This window comes from Balaenoptera acutorostrata, chromosome 4 (genome assembly GCF_949987535.1).
Source record: "Balaenoptera acutorostrata chromosome 4, mBalAcu1.1, whole genome shotgun sequence".
NCBI classification, from domain to species: Eukaryota; Metazoa; Chordata; class Mammalia; order Artiodactyla; family Balaenopteridae; genus Balaenoptera; species Balaenoptera acutorostrata.
The window spans coordinates 55242317-55270015 of NC_080067.1; the positions used below are offsets into that span (position 1 = coordinate 55242317).

The following is a 27699-nucleotide window of genomic DNA, read 5'->3' on the forward strand; positions in this document are numbered from 1 at the left end:
GCAGGGTTGGGGTGTTCCAGAAGGTCTGCCTGAGTAACCAGCACGCGGGTGATTCCTATGACCAGGAGAGTTTGGGCGAGTAGGGCCCGGGCCAGCTTCATGCTTCAAAGCTGGGCTTCAGTGAAGAAATCTGGGGACTTTTAGTCCTACAGACAGCAACTAAAAGAACGCTGGGACTTACATGCACGAAATGATCCATTCTCACGGGTTTCACCACAAACACACAGGAATCACTGCGTTCTTAACTGACGGCGTGATTCATTCATCAAACATTGCCCATGTTGGCCAGGCAGCTGGCTGAATCAGGAATTTGAAACCCCTGGGGCCTATGTTAGAGGACTGGCATAGGGGTGTAAAGAATATGCTCCACGTTCATGTAGTCAGGTGATTGTTTTTCCTGCTCCACCAGCACTTTCTCTAGTCATGCTGAACTACTTGCCATTTCCAGGCCCACATGCTCTGCATTCCTCTGTGCCTTTGTTCAAGCCGCTCCCTCTTGCTGGAATGCCTCTCTCCCTTTTTCCTGTCCCATAACCTGGTAAAGGCCACCTGCTCCTGGAAGCCCTCCATAACCATTCCAGGCAGAGGGTCCCTTCTCTTCAGTCCCATAGTAGTCCCTGCATTCCTCTGTCAAACGCTGGGCTCTGCTTCTTTTGCTATTGTCTCTGTGTCTGTTTGTATTCCTCCCCTGCCTTCCCCACCTGCCCTGGAGCAAAAGGAGTCTGCAGCACCTTAGAGGCAGGGATCATTTCTTCATCAGCTGTTTCTGCCTTAGCATCCAGCGGTGAGGCCTGCTATGTATTAAGCAGCTGGTAAATAAATGGTTGCTTTGCTTTTTCTCTACACAGGTGGGTTTGTGTGGGTGGCTTGTCAAAAGTCAGATCATGGCTGTCTCAAACACTTTAAAAAATAAGATGGCATATAAACAGGCAAAAAATAAAAATACTATGATGAATTTTTTTGAGCTCTCTGATACTTGACGGTGACAAGGCAGCTTTATTAAGATGAACTGAACCAATGACCGTTAATATATACACATTAAACATTGCCATAAAACACAACCAAGATACAAATGAAGATTCTTAGGGAAAATGCTTATAGTTACGTTTTCCAAATTATGGGCCATGGACCTCAGCAGGGCTTGGGGGTGGGGATCTATAGCAAAGGGTCCAGTATCCAAGCGTATACCAAACATTGTTTGTAGACTAAATGACTCACATGTATAAGTGTTTATTTTCAAATGAGTGTGGCTTATGAACTGCAGTTTCATTTAAAAGTGTTACTGAACTTTTTGCTGCTTTTTAGTTTCGTAGGTGGTTATGATGGGAAGTCATCATATTGAAAATGATTAGGAAACTCAGGCTTATTAGGTGGCCGGGATGCAGTTAGTTGATGACTTCTGTGTTTTGCAATGTCTTCTGTCACAGCGTGTTCACTCTGCGCTGGTACCTGGGCCTGTGGAAGTTGTTTGAATTCTGCCTGCGATTAACCACCACTTACCTCGATAAAGCCAGCAACAAAAGTCTAAATATGGACACCAGGGCGGGCGTCTGCTTTGTTCCTGATGCTGGATCATGCTCTTCCCCTTTTCCCCCCTTTCTATATTTAGCCCTTCAGTTTTTGAGATGGGCAGTACATTTCTATACTAAAAAAAGATCTGGACTTCTATAAGTACTCTAGAGCAGTTATTACCACATTAAAAATTTTTTTCGCTAAGCAGGAAAATTTCAAAAACAAAACCCCATACAACCCCAAATCCTGTGGGGACCAACAAAAAGGCTGCCAATTTTTAATTTTGCCAAACGAGAACATTTAATGAAATGAATGTGTATATATTATCACCAGACTCTCAAATACATCTTTTCACTATACAGTGAGAACATGCTGCGTCCAAATAAGGCTGTCTTTAAATGAGCTTTATGGAAAGCTCACTGTGTTGTCCTTTGTCTTGGACTGGTGATAACTTTGGCCTGCCCAGATTGATGGGCCTCCAATTATGAATGGCTGTCCTCGTGAGGAGGAAGGGTGAGATAGGGGAAAGCATCAGATTGCCCTGAAGGCTATGCTCTTTCTTTCTGGTCCAGTGATGCCTTCTAGCCCTAAATTCCTCAGTCTTAACTGGCATCTCTATTACTAAACGAGTTTAGTAATACAAGATGACCCGAGATCATGCAGCATCGGGTGTAGGGCTGAAATATTTGCTCAGACCATGAAGTTGCTAATCCATGTCCTCATGACACCATCTGGTAAATTAACTTTGAACTTTGGAAACCAAGATGACTATTTTTCTTGGCTGGAGGTGATCTTCTTTCAAACTGTTATTGTCATGGAACATGAACTTAGTTGCTTATGGATATATAAAAACATGTTTTCAAGCTGGTGATATTCAATTTTAAAGAAAACCAACGCTCAAATATTTTCACGTAAATTATTGAGAACTCATTTGAAAATCATTTATGGGGTCTCTACAACTGGAATTTGTGATGCTTAGATTGTTCACAATGACTGACACCTTGGGCATTTCTTAGCATCTGTTCCACATTCTCTATCTGTACCTGGAACCAATGCTCTGTATCTGCTGTAAAGGACTCCAGGAATCTACAGCTAAGTACCATGGAATCCAAAAATGGCTTTGGTCCTGGAAAAGATTGATTAAGACCATCACCCTTGCTATTTAGCATGAATTACATATTCTCTTTCATCTCGACAGATTTGTGAAAAGACATGGAAAATAATAGAGGAACAAAAAAATTCTTTCACTGTTATATTGCTTCATATTACATCATTTCATTATCTTCTTCCTTTATTTTTTAAAATATTTCTTTTATTAAGTGAGCAGGAAAATACATGATTGAACAAATTGAAACTACAAGCTGTGACCTTTACAAGACTGAGTGAAACAATAAATTCATCAGAAGGCATGTGTCAATTTCCTACAACAAAACTTCATGCAACAACATTCAGTGGAGCTGAATATATACAGATGTTAAAGGCTGCCCAGGGAAGCCTCAGAACTACTGTCACTTGGAAGAATCATAAGACCCAAATGTCATTAGGCTTTCTTGAAGCTGCATTTGGCAGGAGAATACCTTTAATGTTGTTTATTTCTTGTTTTAGAAAAAAATTTGTTGTTATCATTTTTAAACATTTAGACCAGAAAACAAAATTCAGTATCCTCTTCCCACTTCCAGTAACTCTGTACTTATTGCAATGCCAGTAGCTTAAAATGGATCATTATCTGTGTAAATGTAGTGGTTTTGAAATACATTTTTCTCAAGGTTCTATATGACAGCCTCTCTTCCAACCCTGCAGCTTGGCCTGTTAAGATGATTCATGGAGCAAGAAAGTACAGCCAGGATTATAGCGAGGTGTTTTCCATCCACAATAGCCTTCCAGGAAAGGAAATCCATTAGGTTTTCCATTATCTACATGAAAGCAGACCTATGCTTTTATGATATAGACTTTGGACGCAGCTTTTTGTTTTGATATTGAAATGAAAATGAATTTATAGTTTTATACCTTAATAAAAAATCCCCAAACTCTGTTATTATTTATTGTCATTCATTCGTTCATCCGATAAATACGTACTGAGTGATTACTATTTGCCAGGCATTATTATATGTACTGGAGATAGGCCAGTGAACAAACTAGATGCTGATAAGCTCTATGAAAGGCAGAGACTAAGTGGGGGATTGGAAATTATTTTATATAGGTCTCTGATAGTTTAGGGATATTTGTGCAGAGATCCAAAGGAAGCGGGGAGCACATGATACAGATACATGAATGGAGAGCTTTCCAGACAGAGGAAACAGCCAGGGCAAAGACCCTGAGACAGGAGCATGCTTTGAGGGTCTCCTGGGTAAAGCAAGGAGGGCAGTGTGGCTGGAGCAAAGTGAACTAGGGTAATAGTAGATGAGGTCAGAGAAGTGGTAGTGGCAGTTGAGAATGGAGCAAAGGCTAGGTCAGATTTATTAGGGCCTTATAGGCCACTGTAAGGAAGTTGACATTCTGAGTGAGATGGAAAGACACTGAGCACTTGAGCAGAAAAGTGGCATAAACTGGTATATTAGTGGATGTTTTAAAAGTGTCATCTCAGGTAAGATGTGGCATGGTCTCAGCTTGGATTATGGATATTTTCTAAAGTGGGCCGGTGGGCGGGGGAAAAGGGTGTTTTGTTTTTAATGGATTGCATGTGGTATGTGAAAGAGAAAAATGAAGGGAAATGATAAGATGGTCTGGTCTGGAGGAACAAAGTTGCCATTTACTGACATAGACAAGACTGTAATGGGAGTAGATCTGTAGGTGGGGTGCAAATTAGTTTAGTTTTAAATATGTTGAGTTTGAGATGTCAATTATGCATCCAGTGAAGATGCCAAGTAAGTAGTTAGACATATAAATCTGGCTTTCAGAAAAGAGATTAGGGCTGGAGATAAAAATATGAGTATTGATAAAAATATGATGCTTTTTCAAGCCCCAAGACTAGAAGAGATCACTTAGAAAGGGGGTGTCCAGTGCTGGGCACTCTAGGAATTCAGCAAAGGAGACCAATAAGGAATGGTCAGAGAGGTGAGAGAACATGAGAGGGATGTCCCAGAGCTGAGAAACTATTCAATACTTCAAGAAGGAAGGAGTTATTACCTGTGTTAAAGACTGCAGGTAAGTTAAACGGCATGAAGTCAGAGACCTGGCCATTGCATTTGACAGTGTGGATATAACTGGTGTCCTTAGCAAGAGCTGCTTGTGGTGGGGATGAAAAGCTGATTTGTTTTTTTTTGTGTGAAGGGGAACAGATAAGTAAGATGGCAGTTAGGGATGGTAGTGGGGCCCAGGGTGTTTATAACACAAGAGATTGCAGCATGAATGCAGTGCAGCCCTCCAATAGAATGAGTAAAGCTGGTGACACAGAAGATTTTTGGGGTGATGACCTTTATTTGGTGACAATGAATGGGATCCACCTAGAGCAAATGGGAAGAATTGCCTGCTACCAGTTTAGGAGGTGTTGAGGTAATTGGTAATGGTAAGTTTCACTGCTCAAGATCAGGAAACTGAGAAGCCAGGGATTCTCTAAGTGGTTCTTGAAATCACCAAAAATTAATCAAGGGTGGTGTTGGAGATGGTGACAGTGAGCTAAGAGCCAAGATACTGAAGCAATGAGGGGGAGTGACTGAAGGTAACTGGAGAACTTATAGGCTGATGGCAAGAGCTTCAAAGCATTGAAGTGTTTAGGAGGAAGAAGGGATAATAGTCTGGAAGTGGCAATGAAGAACAAGCAGCCGTCCTACTACTATCAATATTTTATTTTTCACATTTTGATAGAGATAACATAAAATAGTATATTCCAGGGTGCGGCAGTCACAGTATGGGAAAACCCCGGCTTAGAACCTATCAAATCATTTCTAACTACAGCTTGGAACAAACTTAGACAACAGTAACTGAAGGCTTTTTGAATGCAGGGGAAAAAAAAAGTACTTGAAAGTAACCAAAAGGTTTAGACTAGAAAATATGCCAAGAAGATTTTCTTCTTTTATACCCTGACACAGGTGAGACTTATCCAGTTTCAGCACATTTTTGACAATTTAAAACACTTTAGAAAACTGGAGATTTAAACAATGTAAACACTTGTAGGCATAGCGAAATGATAGTTTTCCCTTCCAATATTATAAATTTGGCATTTCTACAGTTACGTTAACATTGTAAAAAAGATAGCTAAAATGCACAAAAATAGTTTCACAACATCCAATTTTAAACTTCATCCAAGCTGTCATCCTTTTTTGTTTTTTCCTGCTGCAGATTTATTTCTTGCTGTCACCTAACACTTGAAATTCTGATTCAGGGTGATGTCTGAGGTTTTAAAATAAACCATAATACAGAATTACTATTCCTTAATACTAACCCCAGGGGAAAAGATAGGAGGAAGAGGCAGCTGGGGCATGGATATTTGCTATGGACAAACAATGATCCATTGCTGGAAATGAAAAGTCACCTTTCCTCCAGTATTTGCTCAGCCTCAACTGTGCAATGCAATTTAGTGTGATAAAAACAAACCATCAAAACCAAACCCTATCATGCAAGGAGTTGAGTTAGCTTGAAGATATCTACACAAAGCAAAAATCTGGAAACTTTAGAACATTTCTATTTTAAACTGTATTTTCTAGTCTTCATCCAAATGTTTGGCATCGTGGACAGAGTCAAAGATTTTGGTCTGAATTTAGAATATCTCAAAACTTATCCAGGGATTTTTGCTTTTAAAATGCTTTTATGAGTTTTATTTTGGTGCATTCTGGCATTTTCTGGAATGACAGCCCTAGAAGAATGAAGTTCAAAGCAGAGAGTTATGGTCTCATACTGTTTGATGCTATGCAAATTTTTGAATATTCTAATTGTCTATGGAAAAAGTCCCAGAACAATGATACAGTATGCAAATCAAACAACACTAGAAAATATTTGGTAGACATGTACAAATGGTCAGTTTTGAACTTGCAAATTCTCAGGAGGTTTTCTTTTTTGCTGGAGCTTCTGAAAGAAGATCAGTTTATACCCATTTTGGGACCCATAAAAGGAGAGCAGCACATTTTAAGGTTCTTGATATTGCAATCCTGATCAAGGCCAAAATGTAATGGTATTTATGAGAAATGCTGGCAGGTAAATGAAATCAAATTTAGATTTTTGGATTTTATGTTGTAACTGTATAGTCTCAGGGAGGTCAGCTTTGGATTTGTTTGTTATTCTTTGATATAGTTAGATTTAAAGTTTTGAGGGATGAACTAAAAGGTAACTAATAATTCACAGAAACTGTTGAGATGGTCAGAACATAGAATCAGATTTGGGAACTTCGGGAGCATGGCAGGGTCATTCAGAATTGCCATCAGCATGTTATGGATATTCTATTTTCCTCCGGAGGGTTAAAAAAGTTTGACCAGTAACTGCATCTTCTTTCTTAAAAATAATGTAGCACATCTCATACCTTAAAGCAGTCAGCACAAATGCAAGTGATGCCTGTTCAAGCAGACTTTCAAAGACAGCACACACTATAACACAAATAGCTCTTCAACATTTCAAGAATACAGTGACAGGAAGTGGGACACATACTACTAGGGAAAACATTTTTTTTTTTTTTAAACTTCATGGAATGTGAGGTCAGACTTCAGCCCCTTCTTGTCTGGCAACGGACAAAACCAAAATGGCTCCGGCCTGAATTTCACATCTCTTTCTAATCTACTGCACAGGAGCGACCAGAGACACCAATTACCAATAAGTCACAAGAGCAGACAGAAAACTGTTAGTAGGTCTTGACAACCAGGCATTAAGATGCTTTTAAAAAATGTGTACTTGATGCAACGTATGTAAGAAGCATGTCTTGGAAAGCAGTGTCAAAGTGTTAGAAAAATGGAGTCCCTGTTTGAGTGGCCTTGTGGGATGGCATCTGTGCCTTCATCTATACTGTTGAAGTAGCTCTAAGTCTTCTTGAAGCACTGTTCGAAAGTCTTCAAGAAAAATGATATCTAAATAGAGTCATTAGATTTTATGTGGCACAGTGCAAGCTGTCTTCACTTATACTGTGTGCAAAGACAATGGTCTGAATGTAACTGGCATGGAGAGAGAGTACTCTCCCCATCTGAAGGGATCTTACAGGTCCGCTGTTGCCATTACCCACTGCATGGAGGAATCTTCTCTAGAGTCCCGGACTAGCACTCAGGAATGATAGTCACCTGACAGACCCCGGCCCACGACGATGGTGTGAGCAGCTGCAGTGGATTTTATGCATGATTATCAACTGAGAGTAGCAAGGACAGAAAAGATCTAGAGAAACTTACTTTGGGGGAGGGAGGGCTCAGTTTCTCTTTGCATAGACATCTTAATAAAAATTTCTTTGGTCTTGAAACTCGTTTCAGTTTTTAGCTTTATTTTTCTTCTGGGGATTTTATCTCTAGAACTGGCTCATTTTATTTTTAAGATGATATTAAGAGGGAGGAAAAGTACAACCACCCCCTCACCCCTGTCCCCCCACCAGAAAAGGAATAAAGAATTAGAGCAAACCAAAAAGTTGGGAATTGTTATGGGCCCAAGAATAGTTATTCTGAAATATTCTGCATGACCTAGGCCTCAGTGTTTCAGGGCTAGGGCCAGTCCTGATGGAGGAAAATGTATTTTTGGAGATAAAAGCTTCAAAGAATTCTTCAGAAATCTTTCAAGGAGCACAGATTTGTGGGAGGCCCTTTTTAAATTTGGTTTTGCCTTGTACTCTGTGTAAGATATTTGTACAAAAATATAAAAGGCATGGCTTGATGTTTAACGTCTGTGTTTTATTGTTGTTGGCACCAGAAAAGCTCATGTTCTATGTTATGTCACTGTACATACTGTAAACAAGACTGCATTAATATTGTTCTCTTATGATTTTTTGTTTCAATGAATCTAGGCTTTAAAAAATACATTCACAAACTACCTTATGTTTAAACACAATGATTCCCTTTTATTTCTTAACTGTACCCAAAATCCCACGATAAAAAAATCATTTAAAGCTGTGTGTTTCGAACTTACCACTTAGAAATAAAAACAAAACAAAACATAAAAACAAAGATCAGTTTGCAACATAATTTAAAGAAGCTTCTGGTTTAAAATACCACAGCAGCGATATAAAGAGCTGGTGGCAATCACATGTGGGGATGAGACCCAAATCAATATATCTTGTCCACGTCAGCATCCAATTACAGTAGTTGCTAAATTCAATCCAAAACGTCATTGCTGAATTTGTTGCACGGAATTTGTGAAGATAATATTGTTCAGCAGCAGAACCTTAGCAGTAAAAATGAGAACGGGAGGATATCATTGCTTTTGAGCACTAAAGGGACCACAATGAGGACATCTTGGTGATCGCCTGAAGATAATCCTCAATTCCATTCCTGTGTTACCTGCTTAAAATAACTGCAAATGACAACCACATTTACAGGAGGGGCAGAATCATCTATAACAGAACTAGAATATTTCCCCTTCCCTGTCTCCCCTTGCCCAAGCCACCAGATTGAAATAGCGCCGTTTTCCTAATGTGTATTTTGTTCTCATTAATAGTACATCAGCTGCTCATGTATTTAGGCAAAATCAGTAGGATCGTAGATTTTTTTTTTTTTTGATCTGTTTAGAGTAATTGTTTTCTCCAGAAACAAGCCACATTAGTTTTGTTGTTGTTGGATTTTTTTTTTTTTCAATTTTTCAAGAAGAACAATTTGGTCAACTACTGTTTCATTTTAAAATATTAAATGCACCTGAGATTGCCAGTTGAGCTCTCTATATGTCTCCTGGAGATAACACTGCTGTGATGAACAGTGAAACAAAACAAACGAAACGAGGTAGGTTAAAACAGGAAGCGCAACACAGATATCGTTTTGCAACACCTTGATACCACAGGCGGCCATGCTGGTAGCTTTGGAAAAAGAAATCCCAGACAGTCACGTAAAAGTTCAAATCATCCGCGTAAGAGTCTATAAGGACACAAGTCAACCTGAACGAAATACATACATATTCTGCACAAATGTTGTTTACCGTATGTTGGGTAATTTGGAGGAAGGTAAAATGATTAGGGTCTCAGAATTTTGGCCAAAGCCTTGCTTTCAAGTTCTATAACATCTGAACCAATGATGCCCACTGGGTCTCAGGCAGGCTTAGTAGTCTAGTCCCTTCTCTCACCAACCCAGAGAGAACACAGGCAGCTCAGAAACATTTATTATTATTATTTTTTTCAGTCACAGTTTTCATCTTGGGAAAGTGGCACCCTCAGGAGAAAGCTGGGAACGACCAGAGCCTGGATCTTATTTATTCTCCAATTCCCAGAAAGAACAAAGTCTTAACTCCTAACGAAGCCCGAACAGAGTGACCTCTAAGCTGGGAAGTTTTGTGCATTTGGAAAAAAATAGTGTGTGTGTGTGTGTGTGTGTGTGTGTGTGTATACATTTTTAGCTTGTTTCCAGCAGCTTTTTCTGTCTGACCCCCTCTGTCATCCCATCTTTTGCCCTGATCTGTTGCATAATCGCTGAGGCAATGTTGTATTATAGAGTCCCTCATTCACTAGAGGCAACTCAACTCAATGGCACTACTATCCCATTCAACACACTCTGTTCTGTACAGGGCCATATAAAATAGGGCCTGCCAGACTCACAAAAATGGTAGTTGATTTTATTAGTCTAAGGCTAGTAGTTTAGCCATTTAAAATCCATTTCCCAAAAGAGGGGAAAACTAGTATTTTTCTTCTCTTTTAAAAATCCATTAGCAGTTGCTATCAAAAAGCAACCTTTTGGGCTCGTGAAGGCAAAAGAGTTCTACAATTACCCCACTATGTAGTTATGGCCTTCAGTGTAAAGAGATAAGGTACATTTATTGTGCTGTCTCTCACCATTCGAAATTGGAAATTTTACAACACATTGTGTACTGAAAGCTAGCAGGCAGACAGAATTAAAAACAGACATTTTCTCAGTATGCATTCTTTCCCCATTCTTACAAAGTAAAGGGGTAAAGAAAAAAGGTAAAAAAAACAAAACAAAATAAAACTCAAAAACCCACCAGAACACAGCTTAATCATAAGAGCACACAATATTTGTTTCTATCCCTAACTCCGAAGGGCACGTGGTCCATCTTTGTCCACAGACAACGCAGCATTCTTGGGGATCTCCTGGAAATTCCTGCCACCTTTTTCTCTCCTTCTCAACCAGGCTGCAACACTGAAAGATGGACTGTACTGGGACGGGTGGAGGGAGAGGAAAAGGGTAAAGCGGTATGGTCAACCAAGCCTTCTGATTCTGCCTCTAGACTGGCATAAGTCCACATGAGTTATGTTCTTTTAAATTAGAAATAACGCCATGAAGATAAGTGCCAAGTGCTCTTCTGTTACCAGTTCATCATGGAATTTCTGTTGAGGGTCATGAAAAACACTTGGCTACTTCCTCCAGATCGCACGGATGCAAAAAATACCTGTTTGAAATTAAAAAGAAGTTAGTTCAACCGCATGGTTTCTTTCCCTCTTTTCTTCAACCGTCCATCCATTTTCTCTCACATGTCCTATCCTTGCCATGTGTCAGCTCTTAAGACTTAATGGCTGGTGTTTATAAAGTGCCTTTTAATACAGTGCATCCTCTGTAAACATTCCTGCCTTTATTCCTATGAAGGTTACTATGACTGACTGTGGCATTGGCCTTCAGGGACCCAGAAGGGGCTATATCTTGATTTGTAACAACCCTTTGGGCGCTCACTTTTTACAAGGGAGTTTCGTGCTAGGATAATATGCTGGATTTCTGGTCTAGGACACAACACGTCCTTTGTTAATTTCTGGAAAGCCACAGGGGCTCCCCTTTTCTCTCCCCTAATAACAAGAGGGCAGACTTTGGGAATGAAGAGAATCCTCTCACATTTCCAAAGTCAAGGGGGAATTTGGGGCCTACTGACTACTATACAACTTCATTTCTCAATTAAGAAAAAAAAATAAGTGGTTCTGGTCAGATAGGGTAAGGTGTTTAATGCCTATTCACTTTGGCATTCCAAGAGTTAATGCTTGGTTTCTCTGCTGATGAATGCATATCCTAGGCCAAAGGAGATCATGGCATTAGTAAGGAGAACCACAGTCCATTCGGTCTGGGCCTGCTAAATCATTTTATCAAACGACTGAGAGAAGCGAGCAAAATTTGGGGTACTGCTTGCTTGAGCTAAACATCAATGAACCACTGCCCAGAAAAATAATATTCTGGGCTGTGGCCCAGTTCTTCAGTCAGCCAACACCAAACTTTGGTCCAAGGCATTTACTTTTGTCATTAGTATAAAGTCTCTGCTACTTCATTCCCACAGTTTCTTCAGAAGAATTGCTGTCTCTCCCAACAACTTCTTAGGAAGTTCTGTGGAAATGCTCACCATTCAGCTAATGCTACATATGTAAGTAAAGCTACTGTTAGGGTCAGTGAATCAAAACGGGGAAGCACAGAGGACCCATGGGAACACAATGAGGGAAAGAAAGGGCCGCTGTTCTCTCCAGGTTCTGTGAGCCCTGGCTCTAAACCTCGGGCCCCAGATGCTGGTGTGGTCCCAGTCTGCTGCTGAGGGTGTGGTCGTGACTTAAAATTGGCTTTCTGGGGTGGGACTTCAGTGAACTGGAGCGTGGGTGTCCGTGCCCAGATCACTCCTAGTCTTATGATTCCCAGAGACTAGGCGGGGGCTGGAATTTTACTAGAGGTCAGGTCTGTTTTCTGGTGTATTCTGAAAAGGGCCTGGGACCATCCTTGCCATCCCCAGCTGTTGCCACCCAGACCACACCAGACCACACCAGGTCAGAGTAGTTGGCTACTCCAGGGCCAGACTAAGACCAGCCTGGCTTCTGGGGAACGGGAGTGAGCCAAGAGATGCAGGTCTGTTCAACCTGTCACGTTCTTTTCTATAGATGTTTATGTCTGATGTTTTGGGGACAACATTTCTAAGTTGGCCATAGTCCCAAAGGATGAATTCACAAATACAGTATAGCTTAGCTACTAAAAACTCTGGGTTAGTCTACAGGAAGGGCAAGGGAGAAGCAGCACTGCTGCAGGATACGCCTTCTGGGCGACTGATCATGCCAGACGAACACCGCTGATTTCACTGGAAAACAGTCCCCCTACGACACTTCAGAAGAAACATGGCTGGAATGACACAGGACATGGCACTAGTTGAGTTTGTGATTGTGCATTCCTTAAGGAATGGGTGACACTTTTTAAAAGTTTATATTTCTACATGTCAAATGTTTTACATTTAAAATCGAATATAATGTGATGGGTTACGTCCCAATAGTGATTTTGTGAAAAGTCTAAAAGTGGGGTATAAAGTTGACCCACTGTGAGATGACTAATGAGAGGCCAACTCTTCTAAGTGCTTAGGAGAATTTGGGGTATTTGCTGAGTCATCTTAAGGCCTGCAAGCCACACAAGTTACTAAGAGTTTACAAGAAATTTTTTAGATGTTTTTATGTCTTTTTTGATGTGTGAATAATATATTTTGAGGGTTCACAGGAATCAAACCAAATAATGCCATTTCAAGATAATATTGATTGTTTAACACAGATGTGATTCAAATCAGTATAAAGGAAAATGAAGGTTTCACAGGTACCTGGCGGTCTCTTAAAATGCAAACACTAATGCAAATGTTGAAACGGATTTACCTTATCATTTCTTTCACATAGAAACTTTAACCTTTGAGCTCGCTTATGCATAAATACTCCATCCAAATGTCCTGTTTCCACTGACCGGATCTCAATAGCTTTCTCGCCCCAGCCCATTATCTGATTGGAATGAATGTAGGCTGTCAAAAGGAATTTCCAAAACTGCATTAAAAACATTAGATGGGCAATAACTCACAGCATCTGTTCACATCTTAACCACAAAAATGACAAACGACTTGAGATAAACAGACAAAGCAAGTCTTACAAGTGTTATTCACAGACTTTTTTTTTGTGGAATCAAATGGTTGTTTCACATTTCTTGACTTTCGTTTCATTTGGGGGGTGTAACTGCTGAAGGAGATAAGGAATGGTTAACCTACCCACAGACGTGGGCATTTCTCCCCATTGGAGCACCACATCCTTAGTTATCCGGCCATAGGTGTTTACATACACCCCCTCATCCTCATAGCAAACAAGCATTTCCATTCCATCTGTTTTAGGCAAGATGACAATAGCATGAGGAGTGATATTGCCCTGAATCTAGAAGACAAAGAAAGGCCAGGCATTATTCTTTTAAAAAATATGACAGTATCTTAGCTATTACTCTCTAAGAATTGCAAAAAAAAAAAAAATTTTTTTTTCTTTTCCCTTTTCCATTTACATTCTAGAGACTGACGTTTTGCTTTGCTTAATTTAACCACCGACCTGTCAAATACCCTCGTAAATACAAACTTAGGCACTAGGTTGAGAATCCAATTTACCTGTTCTAAAAGCAACAACTACAACTACGGAGCACCTGCCCTGTGCCAAGCGTGGGCCCTTTCCATGTATAACTTCTGGCCTTTAGAACAGCTCCCTATGCTAGATGTTTCTGTCTACAGATGAAGCAACTGCATCTCAGAGGGCTTATGTAATTTGACCAAAGCTGCACTAGTATATGGTGGTAGAACTGGGATTTGAGCACATTGCCGTGGACATTGAAAATCTCGTGTTTTCTATCCACTTCCAAAAAAGATGAGGAGAATGCAATCCAGTTGGATCTGATGGAAACAGCCCAAATGGGGCCAAAAGGTGGGACCAAAACAGGCTATGAACAGTCAATACAGTTGTTTATCTGGGTGCCTAAATAAGTCCCCTACATACGAACCTTCAAGGTGTGAACCTTCCAAGGTGCAAACGTGTGTTCGCATGTCCAATCTTCACGTGCCTGGTGTACATTGTGACGTGCGTGCATCCTCTACAAGTGGTTGTGCTTTTGTGTACTTTACTTTTACAGTACTGTGTAGAGTACAGTAGTACAGTATCGTTATTTCAAGCCCAGGATGTCCGGAAGCAAGCGTAAAAGCAGCAGTGATGTAGCTGGTACTGCTAAGAAGTGCCAGCTGTTGTACTGTACTACTGTACTTTTCAAGGTACTGTACTGCAAAATTAAAAATGTTCTTTATTTTTTGTGTTTGTTTTTTATGTATTATTTGTGTGAAAAGTATCATAAACCTATTACAGTACAGTACTATATAGCCGATTGTGTTAGTTGGGTACCTAGGCTAACTTCATTGGACTTATGAACAAACTAAACTTACGAACTTGCTCTCGGAATGGAACTCGTTCTTATGTAGGGGACTTACTGTAGTCCAAATTAATGGCTTGTTGAGAAAAAATTTAAAAATTACCGTTCACTAAAAAAAAAATCATACTATTCAGATAAGTGTAGATTGACTTGTTCTGGGAAAAGAGACGTGGTGTTGCTGCGATGCCTTGGTTGAGAATGTCATGGCCGTCCAGTAGGTACATGGTGGACAGGAATGAGGGGATGGAGGATGATCATGGGGACAGCCCAGTCCCCTCAGCAAGAGCACGGGCTGTGAGTCCTGTGTGCACATACACACACGAGAAAAGCTGTAACGTAACAACCAATGACGTGTGTGTGTCGTGCACCAAAACAACTTTTTTCAATTGTTGTGCTCCTTTGGAGTAAAGTCTTTAAAGTCTCAAAATACCAAACATCAACAGATTAGGTCTCAGACTTTGCTGACGAATAATTTCTACTGTATGTTAGCCTTGGGACTACATACATTAGAGGAAACACAATTTACAGTGCACTCATCCTACTACATGAAACCATGGGCGGCACGTCCCTTAAAAGTCATGTTTTAGGCAATGTGTCAGTATAGTAATATTAATAGTACAATTTTCAGGGCCCTGTGCCAACTTCTTTAGATGTATGACCTCACTTAATACTGACGATAACCCTATGTGATAGGTCCTCTTAGCCCCATTTTACAGATGTGAAAGCTGAGGGTTGGACAGGCTGCCTAATGTGTCCACTATTGCAAAGCGAATACATGCAAGAGCCAGAGCATGTGGCTCCAGGGTGTCTGATTCCGCCACGTGACACTGCCCTCCACTTGAAGAGAGGAACAATAGCAGAAAAAGGATCCCTGGACTTCTCCCACATAAAGTGAAGCAATCTCCTTCAAAAACTAAAAATAGAAGCTCATCTACTATAGTCTTGCTTAAAAAACAGAATCTATGCCCTTGAATGAAAAACACTGTATGTATTTTAATGTAAAATCCAATGAGACAACATGTCCAGTAAATGGCAAATAACTGCTATTACGTGTTCCTCAATTTTAAGCAGCCATAAAAATCAGTTAAATTTACATGTTTTATGTCTTAAAAGCCTCATCATCTATTTAGTGAAGACCATAAGTCCATCTGCTTTACTGATTAGTAGAAGTTAGCATGACCTCCACTAAAAATGTACAAAAACAAATCTATACACACAGGTTGTGGAACAGAGAGTCTTGACAGTCTGCTTCCAGGAACTTACATGAGATGGTATGTAGATATCATAAGAGTTTCCTGAATCAACATCAATTACATGGAAACCAGTGTGTGAACCAAAAATAACCTTTAATCTTTGACCTTCTTCTACTGTGAGATCAACAAGCAGTGGCTTGTGCTGGAGATCTGCAAAAGACTTTAAAAATCACCCCATGAGTACCCACATCATTCAAAGACGTTATCTTAATAAATTTTTCCTTTAGCCATTTCCCGTGGAAGTTAATGTCTGACTTTCTTAAATTGGAAAGCTAGGAAATCTTTCTTTCAGTTTCAGGGCTATTCATATTCTGACTCTGGGAGGAAGAGTCTAGCATCCATTTGCTCCCCTTTTTCTACCCCTTGTGCTCCAGGGCAGAGAAGCTGGTTGACAGTTGTCAGTTTTGATAGTGTCATCATATATTAAAAACTTGGTGTCTGGGTGCTGCTGTTCTTCCCTGTTTATTTCTGGCCTTTTCCCCAAGAAGAAGGTCCAGTCACCTCTCTGGCGCCTCTCCTTCCCAAGGGACAGCCAGGCCCAGGCATGGCTACTACCTTTTCAGAGACAGACAGGGTGGGCAGGCGGGCCAGCCCTGTGCTAAGCCTGTTCAGGGTTAACAGGCGTGCTCTGGTTCTCACTCTCCTGGGTGAGTGAGTACACATCAGGCTGGCGCTTTCTCTAAACTTAATGTTGAGATCTGAGACTTGGGTTTGGGCGATAGAGGACGGTGGGGATGATTCATCTGAAGACTCACGGCTTACGTTGGCTAGCTGGGTTTAAAAGGAAAAGAAAAAAAGAGCTCCAGCCACGTTTATCAAAGTTCTGTGTGTGAGACTCCGGAGTCTAAGCCCCAACTAACTGTCAAGTGTTCCTCTGTTTTCCTTTGCCATTATTTAATCCACACTCTACCTGTATTGGCCTTGAAGTCTGGGCGAGAATCTGTGAAACCACAAGTGCCTCGGCTATCATGCCACCGTCACCTAACAGACCCCGCCCTCCTTCTCTTTTGCTAACATCGTTCTCACATATGGGAGGTTCGAGCCTCGTCTCCTTGTCCCACGGGAGGGCTCGACCCCCTGCCGGCTCCAGTCTTTCCTCTTCGAGTCCTTGCCTTTGCTCTTCCCTCTTTCTAGGCTGGCCATGGTTTGCTCAACAAAGCATTTTGCAGTCAATCCTGCACTTTGGCTAGTACACTGATGACAGTAACTTCAGAACCGGAACGGGAACGGGATCTCGATTGAAAAGCTTTTGTGAAGAGAGATTTTGGCAGGACAGCAGCACTGCTGTAGCTTTCAGGAGTCATCCCTGAAGTGTTATTACTAACCCAATGCATTCCAAACATTTCTCTCCATAAAAGCGGGGTTAACGAGTGGGGCCCATTTCGCATCTTCCTGAGCACATCACAAATGAACTCCTTGCCCTGCTAAAGGAACAAGACAGAAGCCAGGGGTGATTCAGCCCTGAAGAGGGCTTTGTAATGTTCCCAAGGCAGCTTCTGCTCTCACGTGGCATATGTGGCAACAGAAAATACATAAAGGGTCAAAGAAAGATAATAGTCATAAAGGTGGGGAGAAAAAGTCAGGGCCAAGGAGATATAAAGAAAGAGAGAGATGTAGGCAGAGGGTAAGAATGAACAGAAGGTAAATTCACACTGGCTATGGGTAGACTGTGCAGCTCTGAAAACATCAGGGTGCCTGTAAGTACTGGTCCTTCTGGCATTTGGGAGTCAGCTTTCATGATCTGGAGTCAACGGGACCAGCATTTCCCCATCCTACTTCTGTTGAATCTCATGAGTTATCAAGCCAACCACAGTGGGTACAGACTTAGACAAGATAAAAAATGAAACAGCAACGAAAATTGAAGGAGGCAGAGAAACTAGGCCATTTCCATTCAGTATTCATTTCAGAGAAGTCCAACAGCAATGGGGATATATGAGCATCAAATGAGTTTTAGCAACTTTTCCCCAAAAGGCTTACGAGGATTACAAGATTTAGAGACTCAGTTCAGCCTTGAGATTCAGTGCTGCTTGCTGTCGGTCTGCCTTTTTCAGACGAAATATCAAGAGAGTGCCCTAGTTAGGTGGGTGTACATAAATCTCATTGCCTAATATCATAATGAATGCTTTGCCTGGTAACCATTCCACACTAAGTGCCACTTAGAGATGATGATGTATAGACCTGAAATGGAGGAGGGTGGACCCAAATTTTAATTTGACTAATTAACAGTATTTACTAATACCTAGTCTTTACTTTTAGAATAACAAATAAGAGCTCCTACACTTTTAAAAGAGGTTTATTATATACAGAAAAATTGGTACTAGTGTATGTGTAAGTTAACCACTGTTAACTGATGGGAACCTAAACTATATAAAAAAACAAGCCCTTGTTAGGTAATCACATGCCTACTTACCTTAAAGGCCATGAACTTATGATATGGTTTAGGAGCCCAAGCATATATCTCCACAGCATTCTTTAAGGCAATCACCAAGAATTTGATCCTTTCATATTTGACTGTAATAGAAAAATTATGAATTAAAATAGTTCATTAATTTATTCAAGTTTTTGTATTAATGAACGTGTAAACCACTATATATATATATATATATATATATATATATATATATATATATATATACACACACACATATATATCATCCTGATTGAGGGTAATGCTCTGGTGTGGGATGTTCTCATAGATACAGATTTAACTTCCTTTAATGTACTTGGTTTGCAGGATACCTGGGGCCTTTTGCTTCATACTGAAGGCTCTTTTCTTCATCTAAAGATGTAACTGGCTTAGGACTGCCTCTAAGAACTAGGTCTAGATGTGAATTATTTATTGTAAGAAGAATCTGTATAAAAATCCTCCATGTCTCCTTGCCTGGCTTTTATGTTCACCCACATGTAAGCAGCTGAGAGCTGGTATGGCAAGATGGTAGAAAAATCAACAAATGGGTAGAGACATAATGGCTGCCGTTCACTTACTATTCAAATTTGGATTCCAGTTATTAGGAATTCAAAAAGGACCAGTGCCCTTAACATGAGATCCCAGAGAGATCCCTGTCCCTTCCTGCTATGTGAGGTTATAGGAAAAAGACCACTGTCTATGACCCAGGAAGCAGGCCCTCACCAGATACTGAATCTGCCACCACCTTGATCTTGGCTCTTCCCAGCCTCTAGAGCTGTGAGAAATAAATTCATGTTGTTTATAAGCCACGCAGTCTGTGGTATTCTGTTATAGCAGCTTGAACAGACTAAGACAGTACACATGGCAGTCTTTTTATTTATAAAATGTTTGAACAAACAGAATATTCTATGTCCTAAAGAATTTAGCCCAGGATAACTGACCAAATTCTTGTTCTCTGAGCTCTTTTTCTGTAGCATGCCTCTCCTGTTTACTATTCTGTCTTTAATATACTTTTAAATACTTCTTAAGCGATTTATTTCCATATTCCTAAATGACATGCTGATAATGTTATTTACAAGTTTTTTCAGCTGTAGATATTACCTACTGACTCTGGAGAATGGAAAGGGTCTAGTCTCTTACAGCAATCTCCTCTCTCTAGATCTCTGTCTCAAACGTACACATCTCTTCCTCCCCACACCTCCAATATAGTTATATTTACAAGTTTTGGTTAAGTCAATATCCTGTGTTTAAATCATTATTGTTCATAGATGAGGCATGTAGCATACATTATTATAATTCCTTTCCTGCTTTCCCAATTTTTTTTCACTTCCTTATTTTCTATGTATCTATCTCTAAGCACATGGAAACTTTCTGTTAGTGCTGGCAGTACAGTCAAATATGGCAGGTAATCTATTAGTAACATTTTATTTTTCTTGTAGGTACCTCTTCCTGAACCCTCCATTGTCCCACTTTGCCTGGACTAATTTCTTTCTCCTTCTCTGTCTCTCTCTCTATATATACACATCCTGCTTGTTCTGTTTCTCTGGAGAGCCCTGGCTAATACAGATGGGTTATAAAATACTAAGTGAAAAAAATTTTTCCTTTAGAACTTTGAAAGCCTTTCTCCATTGTCTTTTTTCTTTGCCGCGCTGCACAGCATGTGGGATTTTAGTTCCCTGACGAGGGATCAAACCCTCGCCGCCTGCAGTGGGAGCGTGGAGTTTTAACCACTGGACTGCCAGGGAAGTCCCCTCCATTGTCTTCTAACCTTCTAGTACTGCCGTAAGTCCCAGGCCACCTAATTCTGTGTCTATTACATGTAAACTGTTTATTTATTTACTTATAATTTGAAAGCTTTAAGAGCCTTCTCATTTCCTGGGTACTGAAATATCATGTTGCTATGTCTTCTTGTGAGTCTTTTTTCATTCACTAGACTAGGTACTCAGTGAATCTTTTTAATTTGAGATTTTGAGGTCTTAATTCTAGAAACTTTTCTTGTATTCTTTCTTTGATGCTTTCTTCTCCTTCCATTTCTTAATCTTTTTCCTAAAACTCATGTAACTTACATTTTGAACCACTTGGACTGAAACTTTTATTTTCTTACCTATTCTCTCTTTTTTCTTTTCTTTTCATTCTACTTTCTAGGACATTTCTCATCTTTGTCTTCCGACCTTTCTACTGTATTTTTTATTCCTGCCAATATATTTTAATTTCCAAGATTTTTTTTCTTGGTCCCTGAATGACATTCTCCAACCCTGTTCCATCTTTTTTAAAAAAATAACACCTATTCTTCTTTTATGGAAACAGTATTTCTAATCTCTCTGAAGTTATTATATTGATAGTTTCTTTTAAAAATTTTTTGTTCCATTCCTCATTATCCTTGTTTCCTCTAAAGTCCCTTCTTTCTGTTTAAGTTTCCTTCCCATTAGTGGATTTTCCCGCTGTCTGCTCTAGTGGGCTTATTGACTGATGGGTTTCACTTTTAAGGCGGTTAGATAGCATGCTCTTTTCAAGGCATTTCAAATATTAGTACCTCAACATCTTTTCTTGCTGGCCATTTAGTTTCTCCAAAGGCCATCTTTCAATCTCTTGCTTGGGAGTATAAGCATGGCTGGCAACATTTGGGGTGCTAAACAGGGGAAGGGTGTGTGTGTGTGTATTAGTGTGTCCTTATAATTCAATATTCCCCATCAACAGATTGGCTGTGCCCACCTTTCATCTTCTGCTGCTGTCAGGGAGGGTGACTGCCTGACTGGGTTCTGGAGGATTTGCTGTTCATCAACTTTCCAACAATCCTCCCATTTTCAATCCCACCCTCCACCTCCACCTCAGATACACCTGGGGCCTCAGGTCCTGGGCCTTTCTGGGTTCTGTTGAGTGACTGGATTGATTTTGATGACATTCCTCACAGCAGACTTAGAATTCAGCATTTCCTGGTCAGCTAGTTCTGTTCCTAGTCATCTAACAATTCTTGTTCAATTTTGTTGACATCTCTTATCTGTTTTCTCTTCTCCTGGTCCCTTTGTCCTTGTAGGTTTACAGCACTTTTATTCCTTCATGGTTATTTTAATGGGTCTTTGGGAGTGAATTCAAACTGGAGCCTAAGACTTTATTCTGAATGCATTCTTTGAACTTCATCAATCTGACTTTTTGGGGAAATAATGCAAGTATATTTAAGGTTCCAGCAGTGTCTTAAACTGGTCACAAATGCATCATCAATATCTGATGGAAAAAAACTACATGAAACTTAACTGAATAATTTGGATTGAGCAAACAATTCCATGTCTTGAGACTTACCAACTTTGTAATGTATACAGCCTTCCAAGTCCCCAACAGTGATCCAGCCTTGTTTCTTTTCTACTTCTGGGTCATTGTGTAATATTCTGTTTCTTAACCATGAAAGATAGTAAACTCGTAGCTTATTCTTCTTTCCTGTTGAAGTAACAGAACTTTAATTTCAAGGCCCTGAGACAGTTTTTTCTCTCAATCCTTCCCCATCTCCATTTTATTTTATTTATGTTTATTTACACTTGTGTGTGTATCTGTGTATGTGTGAAGGCACAATAACCAGTGTCTCCAGCATCATCAAAGTATTGTCTCTGCCAGAACTTACGATCAAAACAGGTCCAAGTGTTTTGGGCAAATAACCATTGCATAATTTGTCTTTACCTTCTGGCGCTTTCTTATTTGAGCAAGGTGCTCTTAGTCTCTCCTCCCAGAGCAAAGGGCAGTGTCTGCTCAGTAAGACCTAATTCTGTAACGGAATGGTTGATCAGTGTTCCAAAACATTCCAGATCTAATTACATGAAGGAGTTCTGACAACTGGACATTTTAGCATACTCATGTGTGACTACCTTTCCCTCACCTTCTACCCAACAGCATACGTTAATGCAGAGACCCCTTACTCGCCTCCTCTATTATTTTAAAGATGACAGCTGGTAGTAGTTTCATTTTACCAAACAGAAAAAGGAATTTCTTAAGGAGATATGAGAAACAAGTTCAATGACAGCAATCAGGGCTCAGAAAATAACCCTTGGACATGTTTACAGTGCTGAGATCCCTGAAAGGAGTGTCAAACAAAAATAAGAACAGAGAAAAAATGTGTACTTGGAAAAAAACACAAAAGTTCCCTTTGGTAAATGATGGGAAAGAGATCATGGAGTAAAGAATTCTTAGTAATGGTAAGGAAACATCTTAAAAACATTGAGGAGTTTTAAATTGAGGAGCAAAATTTAATATATTGAGATTATCTGAGTACCAGATAAGAAGATGTCCCTTGGGGTGGCTTTTCCTAAGTGATCAGTAATTTAAGCCTGTGGGTTATACTTCTTGGGTACTTATTTTCCTTTGACTTCTCTTAGGTGTCAAAAAATGTTTCATATTTTGCAGCTGTGATATATACCAGAAGAAAAGAATTCATTAAAGCATTGCACACTGGATTTGACAGGAGAGTACATTTATAACCTAAATTAAGGGAACCACGTGCAGTTACTATTCCTTTTTATAACCAAAAGTCTTGAATATGAATTGATTTCTATAGCTAGGATGGGCAGGAGGGCTGGTGCTTTCTCCTCTCTGTACCAACACAGATCCGAGGGCAGTTCAAGAAAATTTGGCTCCTGTTTTCATTTTCTTCTTTCCCTACCTATGCACCTCATGATAAAAGGAAATGGTTGCACTTTTAAAAATGGGATGTGTCACTAACAACATAATGAAGTCTGAACATGAATTTTCTGATATCATTTCCACTTTTGGTAGGTGACTGGCAGATGTACGGTTTTAAATTTGATTTGGGAGTGTTGCAATCAAGAACGCATTACCCAGAATAAAGGAGTACGCTGAATTAAACTCAAATGATAATACAAGAAGAATTTACTTGGCGAACTCTTATTTGGGGAGAATAAAAAGAGATGAAACTGAGCATTCAATAGACAGGTAAAAGAGGAAATTGTAGCATCAAATGAGGGCATTTTCTCAAAACAGAAGTACGGCTGAAGAGTTAAACTTTATTCAAGGTTCAACCCAAGAGAAGCCCTATGTTTCTCTTTGCAAAACAATGGCTGGTTCTCAAACTTGGCTGCACAGTGGAGACACCTCAAGAGCCATGAAAGCTTCTGAGACCTGGGCCACACTCCCAGATTCTGACCCGCTAGTCTGGGGTGCATCCTGGAGTTTTCACATCTCCTCAGGTGGTTCTAATGTGCAGGGGTACTGTCGGTTTCATACTGGATGGGATGGGAGGGGAAAAGAGGGGTATTATTTATTAAACTCCTTCAAACACCATCCGAAAGAAAAAACTTTCAAGAACATAGACTCCTTCAGGTTACATTTTTAACTTGTCAGTAGTAAGGCCTTCACTTTTGTCTCTCTTTTTTTTTTTTAAGCTCTTTTTGGGAACTGGAAAGCTGCAGAGGGTGGCAATGATTCCTACCTTCTAATCTCCTTGCAGACTAATCACCCAATGGGCCAGCTGCACTTGCTAAAATGTCAGTGAACTATAAACTAAAGCAGTTCTTATAAGAAAAGAGACCAGAGAAATTTCTGCTTACAAAATTTCTCACTCCCAGAAGCCTACATTTATTTTTTTATTTTTTATTTTTTTGAATTTTATTTTTTATACAGCAGGTTCTTATTAGTTATCTATTTTATACATATTAGTGTATATATGTCAATACCAATCTCCCACTTCATCCAGAAGCCTACATTTTTATATTCTCCACCTGAGAGTAGATGGCAATGACCGAGTGCAGACACCTTAAAGGATCCTTGCTGAGTCCTGGCAGAGGGTGAAGGCCCATACGTACACAGCCGTGGTGGTATGTCTCTGTCTGATTCAGATTTCAGGCAGAGGTGAGAGACTTCCCTTTGAAGGTCAGAATCTCTGGAGTTACAAAACATGGGTGATGTCATTCTGGCCCTACTGCCATAATTTATCGTGCTGCTCTTTGGCTGGGAAGGGCAGAGCTTACTATTCCTTCATAAGTGAGGTGATCACCTTTCCCATCTGTGCAGACCTGGAGGACTTGGTCATCCCAGCAACATACCTGATATCGTCACGAGGACATTCAGTCCCTCTAGCACATCCATCTGCTGAAATCGCCTCCGGTTGATCAGATTATAAACTTTGCCTTGCCCGCTTCGGTCCAAAAGCATCAGGCCATTTTCAGTTCCCACCAGGAGGTTTACACCTGCAAATTTAAGAAGCATCCCAAGACTAACTCTTATGGACTTTACTCTTCTGCATCCAGGGTCCCTTTAAAACCTAAGAAACTGTGACTTGTAAATATAAACTAATGGGCAAGCAGGTACTACAGTAGGGAGTGTAGAAGTAGTAGCTCTGAGACGGTAATTAAATCACTGTCCCTTTGGTAATGAAATTAGTTTTCTTTTATAAAGTAGTAGCAGCATTCATTACATGTAGCCCTTTACTACCTAAAATAGAGTTCTTCTCAAGAGGAGCCTGAGGCACGGATGTGATGCTAGCACAATCTGCCTTTATTCCTTTCCTGTAACACCCACCCTTCTCTTGGCTCTCTCTATAAATCATACCTCGAGACTTCCCCAAGGTTCACCCCACTCCCATTCATGCAGTGATTTCTAGCCTACCCACCTTCTACATATAATAGAGTGCCCCATTCCCATACTCTATGGGAAGAAAAGCCCTTCTTCCTTCTCACACCAAAGCTTAATTTACATCCCATCCCTTAAGGTTCTGCTCTTTGTTAGGGAAATGATAAGCCAATTCAAGTGCAGGTATTAATAGCCCAAGAGTCACAGAAATATTGACTGTAAGGCAGGGGTCCCCAATTCCCCGCCCCCCGCCGTCCGTGGAAAAATTGTCTTCCACGAAACCGGTTCCTGGTGCCAAAAAGGTTGGGGACCGCTGCTGTAAGGGACTTCTCAGGCATCTAACTCTAGTCCAGCCTACCTCCCATGCAGTAATTCCTATTACAAAAACTCTGGTAGGTAAGTGGTCTTGTCTGGATAGCTACAATCTTGAAAATTCATCTCTAGGCAAATAAACACCCCTGACTCCCAACATACACACAGACACGCGCACACGTTGTGAGTTCTGCCGTGCAATGGCCTATATTTATGAACGGGTAACTTTTCCACTTCTTCTGCTTACTGCACATCTGTCTTCTAAGTAACGTGAATGTCTGCTCTTTCAACCACATGTTAGTCAATATTAAACATGGTTATCTTGTTGTCTTCTAATAGTCTCTTCTCCAGAGGACAGAGCCTTACTCCCCTGAAATGGTTTCCAGGCTCTGTGCTCATCCCTGCTAACAACTCAAATGCTTTTGCCCTTATAAAATTGTGGTGCTTCAAACTAGGTGTAGTATTTTAGATGGGTGCAGATGAGCCATGTCCTTCCTTGATCTGTATGTCATGTTTATGGTAACACAGACCAGGATTTTGATAGAATCTCATCACACCTATACTGAGTCTGAGGTCAGCTAAAATCTGCAGATCTTTTTCACAAGAACTACAGGTTGATGTTTTGAACTAAAAGGGAAGACTCATCATTTGTTGTCCTTTTCAAGTTTCCTCTTGCTACTACTACTGGTATGGCCTTTGGCAATTCACTAAAATATTCTGTGCAGCTTTTTCAACTGTCACATGAAGGTCACGCCATTACTGCCCTTGCAGAACGTTGTATGGATCACAGAGACAGGACGTGGGGCACGTCACACAGTGCTGGGCACAGAGTGGGCGTATATTAAGTGGTAGTTAGTTCTGTTGTTGGCTTTAGCCCATCACTGTTATGTGACAAGGTCACTCTGAATCTCATTGCTATCCTGGGTATCAGTTCCTTCCAAATATAAAGTTGTATCAGTTAGGGTATCAGTTCTTTCTAAATATAAAATTGCTCTTGGTCTCTCTTGAGGCCGAGACAGTCCCAAATCGGGTCTCTAACACCCATGATTCAATCAGCACTCTCCTGATAGTAAGATTCCTGTTTGAGGGTCAATTCATTAACGAATGGTAAAAAAAGCACCAACTTACCCCACAGAGCTGCACAAAGTATTTCTGAGTTGAATCGCTTCTTGTATTTTCTGATTTCTGGTGTGTCGCTATGAGGCCGAATGTTGGTTGGGTTTACGTTTACCACTGAAATCTTTCTTGCTTCATTTAGTTTGGCCTGTTCTTGCCTAAGAAGTTCGCTAGTAAACAGAGCTTTGGGAAAAAGAATCAGAGAAGTCAGTGGCATCTTAAAATATAACCAATGGAGATATGGAAAAGGGGCTTCAAATAACTATGATTTCTCCTTGTTTAGTGTGTATTATGGTAAAGGCAAAGAAACACTGAAACTATAAATATTTTACACTTTTTTAGTAGAATAAAGTTATGTCATTCATAAAGGCAGTGTTTTATCCGTTAGTAAGACAGGCTTATAGATACTACTTGAGTACTTTAGGGAATTAATATTCATCTCATAAAATTAAACACACCATCCTCATCTCCCGTAATATATGCAGGACAGATTTACTTTTTGAAATTCCACATTATCAATTGACAAACTGGCCTAAGTTGAGTCTGATGATTAGTGAGTTGCAGAATTCTAGAAAGCAAGGCTCTCCTCTAAATCAGCCAGACTTTTGAAGTGGGAAGCACACACCTAGAACTCAACACAACTCAACACGCATTTATTGTGTCTACTGCGTGCACAGCACTGTACCCAGAAATTGCTTCTGAGAAATATGTGGTGAGTTTGGAGGTCTCTGAGGAACAGCTTTTCCTAGGCCCCCTGGATACCTCTGCGTTCCTAACAGAATCAAAATAGAAGAGATGAAAAGAAATAGAAAGAACTTTGTTTGAGGAATCCTATCAAAAAAAAAAGTAATAAAAAGTCTTCCCTTTAAGACAGGGCCTAAGCAGTTAATGGCTTAACTATTGAACTGATAATTAATTTTTTATCAGGTCATATCAGAAAGGAAAACCAAGCTGTTTCTAAAACATCGGGGCCTTCTAGCTTACCGGCAGCTGAAGATTCCTCATCCTCTTCATCTTCATCAGTGGGAGACGTCTGGTACACTCTGGGGTCCACAAAGGGGGTGAAGGAGGCTTTGGTGCTGCTCCCCATGCCATACTAATCAATAAGCAAGAAGATTAAGAAGAGCAGATAGATAAATACTGCAGCAACAAACGATGCTAATAATACTTTGCTTGGGCTCTAAAATTATTAGAGACTCTTCAAACCATCCAACTGTTCACACTCTAACCCCCAAGTCAAAGTGTGTGCTTCTCTCTCCAGCTTCTACTAATACTAATTCCTCACTAACCATTATGTCTTTGCAGGGTTTCA

General features: G+C 40.3%; 1 protein-coding gene across 4 annotated transcripts in view; it reads right to left on the bottom strand.

The window, feature by feature from the left end:
• Nucleotides 1-8282: 8282 nt before the first annotated feature.
• The window catches only part of TNIK (TRAF2 and NCK interacting kinase), a 412707-nt gene continuing 393290 nt past the window's right edge, over nucleotides 8283-27699 (bottom strand). For all 4 annotated transcript variants that reach the window (XM_057546114.1, XM_057546113.1, XM_007197510.2 and 1 more), the window contains 9 exons: nucleotides 27372-27483; nucleotides 26400-26570; nucleotides 24434-24577; nucleotides 21687-21821; nucleotides 18393-18493; nucleotides 15993-16142; nucleotides 13543-13702; nucleotides 13163-13302; nucleotides 8283-10959 (listed from right to left, as the gene is read on the bottom strand). In XM_057546114.1, the coding sequence (XP_057402097.1) occupies nucleotides 10876-10959; nucleotides 13163-13302; nucleotides 13543-13702; nucleotides 15993-16142; nucleotides 18393-18493; nucleotides 21687-21821; nucleotides 24434-24577; nucleotides 26400-26570; nucleotides 27372-27483 (1197 nt within the window). In that variant the 3' untranslated portion in view covers nucleotides 8283-10875. The remainder of the gene's footprint in view (nucleotides 10960-13162; nucleotides 13303-13542; nucleotides 13703-15992; nucleotides 16143-18392; nucleotides 18494-21686; nucleotides 21822-24433; nucleotides 24578-26399; nucleotides 26571-27371; nucleotides 27484-27699) is intronic.